This window comes from Grus americana, chromosome Z, assembly GCF_028858705.1.
Source record: "Grus americana isolate bGruAme1 chromosome Z, bGruAme1.mat, whole genome shotgun sequence".
Taxonomy (NCBI): Eukaryota; Metazoa; Chordata; class Aves; order Gruiformes; family Gruidae; genus Grus; species Grus americana.
Genome location: NC_072891.1, coordinates 13,606,947 through 13,620,872, shown reverse-complemented (window position 1 = coordinate 13,620,872; position 13,926 = coordinate 13,606,947). Strand labels below are relative to the sequence as shown.

At 41.6% G+C, this 13,926-nt stretch overlaps 1 protein-coding gene across 4 annotated transcripts in view; it reads right to left on the bottom strand.

Annotated features, from left to right (window-relative positions):
• RAI14 (retinoic acid induced 14) overlaps positions 1 to 13,926 on the bottom strand; it is a 92,579-nt gene that overhangs the window by 16,259 nt on the left and 62,394 nt on the right. For 3 of the 4 annotated variants that reach the window (XM_054809435.1, XM_054809433.1, XM_054809434.1), the window contains 2 exons: positions 3,285 to 3,373; positions 1,450 to 1,514 (listed from right to left, as the gene is read on the bottom strand). In XM_054809435.1, the coding sequence (XP_054665410.1) occupies positions 1,450 to 1,514; positions 3,285 to 3,327 (108 nt within the window). In that variant the 5' untranslated portion in view covers positions 3,328 to 3,373. Of the gene's footprint in view, positions 1 to 1,449; positions 1,515 to 3,284; positions 3,374 to 5,581; positions 5,717 to 13,926 lie in introns of those variants that run through there. The other variant, XM_054809436.1, reaches the window with a different exon arrangement.

Genomic DNA, 13,926 nt, shown 5'->3' with positions numbered 1-13,926 from the left:
ATAGATTACCACAAAAATGTCGACATTCTGCCAGTGTAAAATATTTATTTAGCCTGTTTTCATTCAACTCCAGCATGCCAAAATTAGACATTCCTCACGTATACAGTTTATATCACCAAGCTGGTCCACAGAAGCAAGAAAGCAATCCAAAGATCATGAATTATTGGAGAATATTACCAATGGGTTTGCACTTAACGAATATATTTAGAAATCTGCATATTGTAAACTAACTTAGCAAAATTTTAACAAAAGCACTCTGTTTGTAGGTGGTAAGTGAATGGGCAGCAGATATTTGGTATTAAACACATCTAGTTGCTGAGTTGATCCTGCTGCTGCATGCAATACCATCAGTGACAGTTTGATGTCACTGTTTATACTGTAAATGGGTTTGCGTTAGACCTAGCAGATACTTGCAATGAAATCCCGAAAAGGGGAGCCTCAGAGGTTAATATCCCTTTCCAGGTGTGAAGGAACAGGAGAGCCAGCTTCCAATGAGTATGGAGGTGGAATCGGTGCAATTGGACCCAATATTGTCAGAGACATTGACAGGGGTCAGTGACAGGACAACTGGAGAGCCCTGAGATAACCAGGGAAAAGCAGTTTAGAGGTTGGGATACAGGATCCATTCTCTTTCTGTATCACTGCGCTCGAGCAGGGTTATTATTCATTATTTCACCTGTAGTCTGAGCCACAGTCTAACTGATAACTCCAAACTCCTAAAAATCTGTCCCATTCCTCTGATCGCCTCCACCAAAACTCACCTGGCTTTCTGAAATGGAGCCAGGATGGACAATGTCTCTCCTTGCCTACTAACTCACATCTTCAGCCTCAACACCACAAAACTGTTCTTTTCGTCTTCACTTTTGTTTTTACTGTTTTCTTTCCCCATTCCTTCTCCTGCCCTTCTAACCCCTCACTGTCCTTTGCCTCATTTCACTGAGGATTTGAGTATTTCCATATTTTAGCATCTAAACTACTTTAGTTTCTTCTCCCTTTGATTTTAAACTTGACAGACATTTCTATGGTCAACAACAGATAGAAAGCATTCCAGTGGAACAATATCAAAATCCCCCCCAGAAGTGAAAAATTCTTTTGTCCTGTACCTTTTAACCCATCTGCTTCCAAGCCATCCAACCACACAGACAAAACACAGGAAGACAGACAGAAACTGCAAGGTGCTTGAAACCTAACCCTGCTATGTCAGATCAGCTGCACATTGAAATCTGTATTTGTGGACCACTGAGGGAAGGTACCACACTGTTTTTTATCATCCATTCACAGTGCCTAACAGGTCTTTAAACTCAAGCACCTCTCTTGATTGCAAGGAGATAGGACAACGGTATAGGAGTGTGATGCAGATTACTGGCAGGAAATGTGTCAATATCTAGTGGAATCAATCTAGAGGAACAAAAGGACGTCTTCAAAAATCAAAATTAATTTTTACTTTACCTGAAGTAACCTCTTAATGCAATTGGGGTGGCTGTTCTTTGCTGCAAGATGTAAAGCGCTGTGCCCTAAATGAATAAAAGCAAAGCAAATTAAGTATTCAATCACATCGAAGCACAGGAATAAACTCCTCCAAGACAAAGGGAAAACTTTGAATTATTCATCTGGTTCCTATCACGACACATGACAAGTAAGGATAGAGAAAATAAAATAAAAACCTACATCAAGCACAACATATTTATGACAGACTGTTGTTCAGGCAGATAGCAGAATAATCTTAATGTCTAGCTTCATATAAAGGAATGACACAAACATTATGTCAGACTATACCTTGGCAGAAGTAAGCCTAAGATTGCATAGTTATATTTTGCTTCTTAAAAAACAATTTTCCTATATTACTTAGCCTCCCTTGCAGAGAGATGTCTGTCAAGTGTCTTCATGACTTCCTCCATTTGGCAATGAAAAAGGAACCCAGCACCAAGAGGAAAACCAGCCAAATTCACCAGCTATCACTACAACGAATTTGCGTCACCTATGGAGTGTGCATAGAAGTGGACTCAGAACACAGGCCTACTTTGGTTTGCATCTCATAGATTCCCTTTTCTGTTAATTTATTTAGTATCTGTGAGCTAATATTTAGCTATGCAATACAGCGATTTACTGACTACAGATTTATGATGAAAGACTGCAGTGTCTCCTCTAGTTTCACCTCACAGAGCATCTGAAAAATTAAAAAGGCTAAGACAGCAAAAGAATAAATTATCCATGTAACTAAGAAAAGAAGGAGCCAAGATTTAGTACTCAATACAGAGCCACTTGTGACAGTAGAATCTCACTGTAAATAACGTGACTATTACAGACAAGGCTTTCCCTAATGAATACTGGGTTGACACTCTCAGGTGAGACCAGGCAACCTCTTATTATCCAAACAACTAATAAATCCTGAGGCAAGATGAAGTATGAATTCTGAATAATAGTCTGTATCAGGTACATGTATTCTCTTATCATTATGTATAATCTGATTGCTTCTTCCAGTATCACAGACACTTCCTTATAGAGGCAAATCATTTTCGTGTGTGACAGAAATTCCCTCAGGCTGCAATCAATGGCCAAAACAGAACCCCTGAGCCCAACATTTACAGATCATTACTGGAGAGACAGAATGCTGACAGCTCATTCAGGTGACTTGCTTGCCAGAGAAAATGCTGGGCACAGATTCCACGGATATGTCAACTGAAATCTATTAAGAAGAGTTTGCCAGTTTCAAATTCAGCTCCCATCATTCTCCTAGTGGAGTAGTAATTAAGGCATAGGACTTTTGAGGGCTGAAACAGCATACTTAATCACTCTCAGATCTGTTTTGGCCTGTATCAGCTCTTTTCACTGTGTCATAATCCTGAGGAAACATCTTACTGCAACTCCAGTACTGTTAATGGGGTTAATAGCTTGGATACACAGAAAAGCAACACTGAAGATCTTGATTTAACCTATAAAAAGCCTCAAATGAAGTTAACAAAAGAGTTGGGGACAGGGATTCTTTTATAATTTAAAAATAAAATAAAAAACATAAAAATTGAGCCACTATTTTGCATCTGGAGTCCACTGTAAATTCTGACATTTACAGCATTAGGGCAAAAGTTTTTAAGGGCTTTAGAACCTGTATTCTATATGCAGAAAAGCAAGTATGCCTAAACCCGCAAGTGTTACAACTGCTTTTCCTGCATGGTGCGTAGGGGGGAAAGCAGTGTTGTCAAATCTGTAGTTGCACTCTGCACATCAAGAACTATACAGGCAAATTAGGTGTATTATGCTACATGTGTAGGTTCACAGAAGCATACCTGCACCATCTTGGGCTGTCACATCTGCACCGTGTGTCATCATGATCCTGAGGCACTCTGCATGCCCTTTTGTGGCTGCCAGGTGAAAACTGGAAGAGAGCAGTTACACGTCACTTTTATTAAGACCTCCTTTCTCTTTCATTCACAAACCAAGTACTGGCAAGTTCTCCCCTCCCTGTCCTTAGATCTTTTGGCATCCCTCCACTGCCTCACAAGAAGATAATAGCTCTGAAAGTGAGAAGGCACATGCAAGAGTTTTTGTAGTCATACTTTTAAACAGGTTGCTGTCTCGTTAACCCATGCCATTTACCTTATGTGCATTTAGTCCCACCCAATTTCTAAACTAACGTCCCTAGTGATGTAATATATCCCCACAGAATGCCTTAGCTTAGTGAAGTAGTGAAGTAAACATTCCCAACGACTGACTTTGCTCTAGTCATTCTAGTCAATCCTGATTTCCCCCTTTCAGTGAACAAAATTTATTTCCTCTAGAAGGTGATTCAGCTCCTAAATTGAACTAAATCAAGTTGTGCTTCTGCACTGTCCTTTACATAGCTCATCTTTCTTCTGTATAGAGGGACCCCCCCCCCCCCAACATAGTGTTTGTAAATATCACCTGGAGAAATCAAAGCTACTGGATATTTGTGAGACTGTACTAGCGAAGTATTTTTTCAGCTTTTGGTTTTGCTTTTCACCTCAAGCACCTGCTTGTTTGAACAGTGGGAAATTGCAGAGGTTACCAACCACACCAAGGCAGGACACACTTAACAGCATCAATTACCAAAGATGTAATTACAGAACAAATAAAAGAAGTTATACTGAATTCAAGCCTTTTTACAGCTGAAGGTTCATGTTTGACATTCTTGGCACCTCAAGATTCACAGAAGCAGTCCTATACATATGCTGCTGACAATTTTGCTGGGAAGCAAAAATGAAGGAAAAGCTTCTAAAACCAGAGAAGTTTATATCCTCCTGATTCATATTGTGCCAGCAACAGTGAGTCTCAAGATACGGGCACAGGACAGGCAGATACACTGCTTCCCTGTGGGTCCTACTAATAGCAGCTTGATATGCAGAGCTGTTTTCCAGTGGGAGTAATGTAAAAAACAAATTCAAGACAAAGCACTTCCAATTACTATTAAATTGCACGTGAAAACTTGGGACCTTCATTAACACGCCCCAAACGGAAAAAGTCAGTAATCCTGGGATGTTTTATAATGTCTTCTAAAGGAGACATTCACTTTTAACATCACGTACCCCTGTGTTAAGGGGATTTTCTCCTGGAATCTAAAGAGAATGTCACAAATCATGCAGCCACACCAACTACCATATTTAAGTGTCTGCATTTTGAACAACTGCAACCTTTAAATGTTAAAGCTAACATTGAAAATTCAGCCTGTTAACTAGGGAAACTGGGAATAACAGGCAGGAATGAAACAGGTATTTCTGGCACACAGTATGTGAACTGCAACACTGTGGTTCTCTAAGCTGTAGACTTCTGTGCAGCCTTCCTGAAAACTCAGCAGAGAAAAAGATCTACAGACAAGATCTAGCAAAGGGCAAAGAATTAATCAAAACAGGAAAGCTCCTGGAACAGAGTCCTCTATCAAATACAGCCACTACCTCGCTTCCTACAAGGAGTCCTTCCACACAGGCTGTTGCTGATTGCAAATGGCAGACAGGCAGCACTTAAGCTTTGAACCATTCTCTGCAAATACAAAAATATCCTGTGTGCTCGTCCTCATGCTTACTACTGCCATAAACAAACTGAAGAGTTAACACTTCCAAGAGCATAAAAATCACTGCTGCTGGCTGTTCTCTAGTCATTCAAAATCAAAACTTCATGTACTTGGTGACCAATGCAAAGTTGTGTAAACATTCTTCTTTAGAAGAAGAGGTTTCTCAGGCTCTGGGAAAATGGTTGGGGGAGGGACACAAAAGGAGTCTGACAAATTCCAACACTTCTAATTTAGCCGGCACAACATACCCAGCAAATACCGAAACATGTTCAGAGACATTTCTGTAGACACACAATACAAAGTTACTTAAATATTAGAAAGGCTGTGAAGCACGCATTTGGCTCACTTACATTTGACAATATTCATAAGAATAATAAACACCTGAATAATAATAATTTGGTTTAATCTGGGACATTGAGGTTTTATGGACAGACTGTGTAGGATGCTGCCAAATGCAACATGAATACACAAGTGCAAGAGAAGTTTTATTTAGGTAAAACGAGACTGCAAAGAAAGAATCAGAGAGAATAAAAACTTAACCCCTTTCAGGCTACGCACCTACGAACAGGTAAGTTGCACCAATGCAAACAATTCCCATGGCAGTTCTCAACAAGTCATCACTCAGGCAGACGCTTCATTTTGTGCAGTCAAAAATATTTTTAAATAATTAAAAATATTGCTTCTCTCCAACTGATAGGATGAAAGAAACATCATCTGAAAGCAGTATAGGTAGTGTGAAAGACAAGAGAACACGTATGAAGGATGTAAAGATCTAATGAGAGCAAAAGTATAGAAGCTATCTGCAACATCCTGTGAAAAGAGAGGATGGTAAGGTTTAACTCTCAGTTATTTATATAGTGACCTAAGCCAAACAGCATGGGGCTGCTACAGCTCTCTCCCAATTGCTTGCTGTCTGTCCCCTCCCTACATCCTTGTACAGCTACCACCTCTCACATAACCCTGTAGTGAGATGTTTTTTCTTAAAAATCTAAAAGCAATTGGGAGGGGAATGGGGAATATGGCTAGTTAGCTGCTGGTTTACTAAAACTGAACTGGCTCACCAGGAAATCAGCCCTGCTCGAAAGAGAAGAATGACTCCAGACTAGGATAAACCTATTACAGTCATATTTAAATCAGAGCATTAACAAAGCACTGGGCAAAAACTTCCCCTTGGGGAGTTCTTCTAACTGATTTTAAATGTAATAGCCTCCACTTAAAAAAAAAAACCAAAAAGGCTTTAGTAGTAGAAGCAGAGGGCTCCTGTGTAACAATGGAGGTTCTTGAAACAAGCCTGTAGACATTCTTTTCAGTACAGAATAATTCTTTACAAGCTCCATAAACTTTTCTAAAATATTTGAGGCAAAAGCTGCAGGTTTCCAAACACTGGAGTTCTCAGCATCTGGAAGCCTCAAGCAATGGTGCATTTTACTTGCATCTTTCACGAATAAACTTCCCTTGATATGAAAGCAAACAACTTTTCCTCCCACTTCCTGGTTGTGCAATGACTTAGGCAAACAAAAACAAACATGTAAGGCTTGATTTGGAGCAAGGGCCACACTGAGAGTTAGATTCTCATTCAGCTTAAAATCCCATTACAACATAGTTCATTTTCCCTGCACAATAGATAAGCCTGTTACTACCACTTAGAGACACATCTTGATACCCCAGCCTGAACTGATCTGAGATATATTTCTTTTTCCTGCTGTAAAACATTTCTGTTCTTCCTGAGGGATGGGATGGTCTTTTAATATTGTCTCCAGACCTTTCAGTGCAGCAGAGGAACATATACCCTTCCCAGTGGTTTTCTCATTGGATCCAGAAATTAAGCAAGTCAGCATTTGAGACCTACCTCTGCAGCAGCTGATAAATATCAGTTGGTTGACAGTAGGCTTTTTCCTACTGGGAATGCACAGGTCTCATAACTACTCAGTCCTTAACAAGATAAAGGAAAAAATTATGTTCTTTGGGAGCAACACAAAGCCCAGTTGGAGTAAACAGTCTTAAGAGTGAGAGCAAACGCACAGCAAAATTTCATCAGATTCGGGGTCAGCTGGAGAACAAGACTATTACCTCAAAGTCCTGTCAGAACCTCAGATTTCCTGACCAGAAGTGTTACTCACAGATTCACAGACTGGTAAGGGTTGGAAGGGAGCTCTAGAGATCATCTAGTCCAAACCCCCTGCTAAAGCAGGATCACCTACAGCAGGTTGCACAGGATCACGTCCAGGTGGGTTTTGAATATCTCCAGAGGAGACTCCACAACCTCTCTGGGCAGCCTGTCCTAGTGCTCTGTCACCCTCAGAGTGAAGAAGTTTTTCCTCATGTTCAGATGGAACTTCCTGTGTTCCAGTTTGTGCCCGTTGCCCCTTGTCCTGTCACTGGGCACCACTGGAAAGAGTCTGGCCCCATCCTCAAGACATCCACCCTTTAGATATTTATAAGCGTTGATCAGATCCCCTCTCAGTGTTCTCTTCTCCAGACTAAACAGTCCCAGCTCTCTCAGACTTCCCTCATACAAGAGATGCTCCAGTCCCCTCATCATCCTCACAGCCCTCCGCTGGACTCTCTCCAGTAGTTCCTTGTCTGTCTTGAACGGGGGAGCCCAGAACTGGACACTGTACTCCAGATGTGGCCTCACCAGGGCGGAGTAGAGGGGGAGGAGGACCTCCCACAACCTGCTGGCCACACTCTTCTTAACGCACCCCAGGTACCGTTGGCCTTCTTGGCCACGAGGGCACACTGCTGGCTCATGGAGAGCTTGTTGTCCACCAGGACTCCCAGCTCCTTCTCTACAGGGCTGCTTCCCAGCAGGTCACCCCCTAACCTGTACTGGTGCCTGGGGTTGTTCTTCCCCAGGTGCAGAACCCTTATTGAATTTGCCCTTATTGAATTTCATATGGTTCCTCTCTGCCCAATTCTCCAGTCTGTCCAGATCTCGCTGAATGGTAGCGCAGCATTCTGGTGTGTCGGCCACTCCTCCCAGTTTTGTGCTGAGGGTACACTCTGTCAAGAGTATGAAGTCAAGCTAGCAAGGGAACGCAAACTTCTTCAATCAGTGTCTGACAGAGCATGAGTTCAGATAAAGCTGGTCTTTGCTCAAAGGCTAAGAATGAGTGTTTCTAGAAATTATTTCAGTGCCAGGCAGTTTAACTCAAACAGAAAAGGGCTGTAGTTTTTACTCTTTAGCTCACATAAAACATTTCTTTACAGATAATTTCACTACAGGTAGAAGAACAGAATTAATCCACATTTAGAGGTTAGACTTGTAAAAATGGAGGTAATTGAGCTTGCTAAGTTGGTGTTAGCAATAAGACATGGGTCTGCCATATCCAGGTTCTCTGCTTAACCACTGGCACAGTTACATCCTGCAAAACTGAGCACAATCCTCTTACTGAATATTATTTTGACAGCTGGCTTAAAACAACTGGGTGGTCCATACATCTAGGGAAAATGCCACAAAAGTAGAGTGGAACATGATAAAATAAGAAAAAATAAATATGAAGTCTTAATTTAAGACAGTAACTTTCTAACTAGGAAATTTTCAACTGTGTAAAGAAAAACAGGAAAAAAACGAGCAGAAAAATTACACCCAGTCAGGGGGCTCCATCTCTGTTTGGCAAGGTCATGCTCCAAAGTTTTTTTTTCAGGGCAGAATTAGCATTCTCTCTAACATGAATTTTCTCCAGGGCCTGAAAACAGGCTGACACATTACTTACCAAATCCAAAGCAAATAAAGAATATGGCTGAATTATGGATGCTAAGTGAATATTGTATTTACTAATTTCTCTTATGACAAACATGGAACAAAGTCAAATTTATAAGCAAGCGTATAATACTAATGTTCCCTCCCATTTTAATCTGACTGCTCTGGAAATATTTTAAGTGCAAGAATGTTTGAAAGACACTATGAACTCACATACACTCATTGTCAAGGTTTATTTTGAGTAAAAACATCCCTCCCCAAGACAGATCATTCCTCTTCATTTTCTAATGTAAGTCAACTCTTTGTTGACTTTTTAAAAGTCTGACTTGTCTGCCAACAGTTTGATGATTTATAGTTTCCTGACCCACCAATACCTTCACACAAACAAACAAGATTGATAAAATAAAGATACAGAGCTGCTTGGAGCCCTTGTAATGCTGACTAAAAATTATAGAAATGGAAGATAATCAAGCCTCGCTGCTACCAGATCATACAGGCAAGTAATTCACCAGCTACCTCAGTCAGAAATAGACCCACTGATAACCTGGCGGATTTTCTGCACTGACTTGAGCTTTTACACATTTTGCACATTTTAGTGTCTATTATCCCTCAAAGCCTCAATTCCCACTTCAGTAACAACAGCAAAAATACATTAGATGATATCTGGCTTTTGATTGTTTTCCACCACAGTGCTGGAGCGTCCGAGACCTGACCTGGAGGAGAAAGAGCAGTGAGTACCACTAGAGCAGCATATTCTGTGCATGAAGTGCCCGCTGTCACTCAGGAGGAAGTCCAGTGTGGTCTCTTCTCGCATATAGCCAATAACCAGTAATTAGAGAAGTTTACTTTTCTGTGAATGGTTTGAGATTTTATCACCACAAAATACAATGATGAAAGTAAGCCTTTTAAACACAACAAATTTTTGACATGTCCTGAATCTAATTCATAGAAAAATTATTGCCTTCAGATTTAAAGATTGGAAAAGTCCCAGAATAGTCCTGAAACTGCCTTCCTCTGCCAATAGGCCTCTCAACAAAGTAGTAATTGTCTGTTCCAGCAATGATTATGCTTCTGTGAACAGCACCTGCCTGATTCTGCTTCTTTCTTGCATCAGCACATACAAATAGGTACCTGTGTGGCTGGTGAGCCGATACAGGGAACAAAACCAGCTGAAAACCAAAGCTGTCTTCCAGCGTTTCATCACACTGTCACAGATGCACGCACCTTGTCAGTGCAAAGGAAGGAAGAGCACATAGAATTTCACCTTAAACCTAAAAACTAAGATAAAACTATGAATATTTCCCTGTGAAAGCCACAGAATCTTTATCTTTCCCTGACTGCACCTGTATTGGGTTTGCATGGCCAGGTTTTGGTAGCAGGGAGCTACAGGGGTGCCTGCTGTGAGAAGCTGCTAGAAGCTTCCCCTGTGTGCGACAGGGCCAATGCCAGCCAGCTCCAAGACAGACCCACCACTGCCCAAGGTTGAGCCCATCAGTAATAGTGGTAGCACCTCTGGGATAACAGAGTTAAGAAGGAAGAAAAAAAAAACCCAAAAAACAAAACTTGCAGCCCATGGAGGTCCACAGTGGAGCAGATATCCACCTGAAGGCCATGGAGGACCCCACACCAGAGCAGGTGGATGCCCGAAGGAGGCTGTGACCCCGTGGGAAGACCACGCTGGAGCAGGCTCCTGGCAGGACCTGTGGCCCCGTGCAGACAGGAGCCCAGGCTGGAGCAGGTTTGCTGACAGGACTTGTGACCCCATGGGGGACCCACGCTGGAGCAGTCTGGTCCTGAAGGTCTGCACCCCGTGGAAGGGACCCACGCTGGAGCAGCTCGCGAAGAACTGCAGCCCGTGGGAAGGAGTCACATTGGAGAAGTTGGTGGAGGACTGTCTCCTGTGGGAAGGACCCCACACTGGAGCGGGGGCAGAGTGTGAGGAGTCCTCCCCCTGAGGAGGAAGGAGCGGCAGAGACAATGTGTGATGAACAGACCAGAACCCCCATTCCCCGTCCCCCTGTGCTGCTGCGGGGGAGGAGGGAGAGAAATCGGGAGTGAAGTTGAGCCTGGGAAGATGGGAGGGGTGGGGGGAGGTGTTTTAAGATTTAGTTTTATTTCTCATTACTCTGTTTTGCTTGGTAATAAATTAGATAAATTTTCCCAAGTTGAGTCTGTTTTGCCTGTGATGGTAATTGATGACTGATCTCTCCCTGCTCTTATCTCGACCCAGGAGCCTTTTGTCATATTTTCTCTGCCCTGTCCAGCTGAGGAGGGGAGTGATAGAGCGGCTTTGGTGGGTGCCTGGCCTCCAGCCAGGGTCAACCCACCACAGCATTATTAAGAGACAGTCACTTATTTCAGAAGATATAAGTCTTAGGAAAAAACAGTAATTTAATCATGGAGGAATTATCCAGATGTTTGGCAAATCAGACTGCCTTAAAGGAAAATCAAACATCTCAGGTATCACTATCAATACTTACTAGTTCTTTAGGTTTTTATTGTTTGGGTTTTTTTAAACAAATAAAAGCCATGACTTCACACTGCATCCATTTAATCTCTTCCTAAGAGTAAATGTAATAAATGTGGCTTTTCGTAAAATGCTGGCAGTCCATGTCACGATCCTGTCACACACATGCATGCAGTGGCAAGAGTGCAAATACCAGCTTAGGAAAAACAGTTACAGGAAATACGTTTTGTTTCAAGTCAGAGTTGGCACCATTACAAACTGAGAAAATTAAGTGTTCAATCGATGAGTTGCTACTAACATCTTCTGCAGTGCAGGCAGGTTAAGATTTTAAGAAGCTGACACAGGCAGGTATGGATTTACTAGGAGCTGTGGGGGATTTTTCCCCTCTGTCCCCTTTAGCACCAGCCACTGCAAAGTGAAGCGATGCGCACAGCCTGTGTTCTCTTATCTTCTACTGAAACATGAGATGGCATCTGCCCTCCCCCAATACACACAAAACCCTCTGGAAAAAACCCTACATGCCACTTCTGCATTAGCATATATTCTGGAACAGCTTTCAAAAAAACCTAACAAACAATGCAGTTTTCATATAAAGTTTCCAGCTTTGCCTCACAGCATAAAAAGTCTTGTTTCAATCATACACACCTCGAGGTACAGGACATTAATAAAAGGCAAGTCTGCTGAATGGCTGTTTTCTAAATGGGAAAGAAGCAATTGCATCATGCAACACAGGAGCTGGCAAGCTGCAGACTCCTGATTTTAGCCTTCAGACTCAGCAAAAATATCCACCCAGCTGCTCTTCAGAGAGATTTCTGGGATCCCCACAAGCTTTATATTTTTCATTCTCAGGTTGTGTTCCAGCAGTTCCATTTTCATACACAGTTTTCTTTGGCAAACTCTATTACCACATTACCACAAACTCCCACTTCAAGCCTGAAACATATAGACTTTTCTTCCACGTACCATTAATTGTAAACATAAGTGCTCACAATTTAGATTTATCATATGAAGTTTCCTGCAGAGTGTCCATTTTTAAAGTCCCTCAATAACTAACGTCAGCAAATTGCAACAGAGATTCTGCCAAGGGCAAGCTGCAGGACACTCCTAGGTGTTGACAAAAAATCTAAAGTTTTGAAATACTACTTTTATTTTTGGTGTTGCAGGGTAGCAAAACAGACAAAGTATAACAAACAATGAAGTCTCAAAAAGCTTGAAGAGGCTGGAAATGAGAGCAGTGTCACCTGTGACTCTAAAGCCAAGTTCAGAGGGATGGAGGAAGGCAGAGGAGTAGGGAAGATTCTTTCTGATAGTTTCTTTAAAAAACACATCCCACATCTAAAGCCTGAAGGGGTGCACAGTTAGCTTCTCAATATATATGCCTTCTGGCAAAACATCTTTTTAGCATAGGGTGAAATCCCTGAGGATGCCATGGATGTGCCCAGATCAACATAACTTCTTCCCTGAGTTAGGTGAAACCCCCTAGCCATCTGCTACACTGTCTTGCAAGGCCAGAATAGTGTTCAAAGTTAAAATTAAGCCCAGCAATGAAAACAATGACTAGCATCTCCCTTGACCTTCATTCTCCAACACAACTCACTTGGTATTACTGCCTACGGGCCAGCAAACGCTAATAACCACCTTAGTACATGAAAATTAATGAAATTACAGCAAGGAAATTCCAAACCGTGTTAGCATGACAGTAGGCCAAGAAAAGGCTGGAAAGGTTGAGAACAACTGAGTAAAAGAAAATATTTTGTTGAAAATCCATCAAGGCTTAAGAACTGCATATAGTGCTCCAAGAACCGAAAAGCATGGATATCCTTATGCGATATGACGGACGTTAACAAAGGATAGCTCAGGGTTATGTGCTTTGAAGCTTCTGTGCCTTTTACACTAAACAATACTTCAGACTTCTTCAGATTTGAAGCAACAGAAGTATTTGGGTTTCTTTTTTTAATTAAACCATATAAAGTGAACTTTTCTTACTTCATAGGGGAATTACAAACCAAGTGCAGTAATAGGTACTTACAGTAATTAATCTACTAGTAACACATTCTTCAGAGACCACTGGTTAAGATGACCTCTTAACATTTGTTTTAATAAACTCTTTAGATAATTACGGCAATATATTTTTATTTTGCATTTCAGAACAACTATACTACTAAAGCTTTTAAGATTCCACATTTCTGAAGAAGAATAAGGACTGGAATGTAGACACATGCAGGAAAAGGCAGCTTCAGAGCTTTCCTACATTTTCCAGTTAGTACTTTTGTAACACAGAATGCACCTGTAAAGCAGGTAGCAGAAAATGCAGAGTGATATATAAGCCTGATAAATAAGCAGCCACCAGCATAGTCTATTGCCCAAGACCTCATTTTGAAGCTAAAAAAATTTGAAATAAATCCAACATTTGCACATAGCTGTTTTGGCTGTCTGTTCCCTTTCCCTTCCTAGATTAGAGTACATTTTTAAGCCAGCAGCAGCCAGTTGGTGTAATTAAAATCTACACAAACAGCTCATTTGGTTGCCTAACTCTTTGAAAAACATGTAAAACAACTGCAGCCCATTATGTAGATATAAATCTGAAAAACAATTGCAGCCTTAGCCCTGTCCCCTCCAGCCTTAGCAAGTCTGGTTCTGGCCCGACCCATGAGAGGCACACTTCCCTCATGCTTCCCTACCAGCTCAGATAAGACGAGGCAAGGAGCAGCCACAGTGTTCCTCACATGGAAG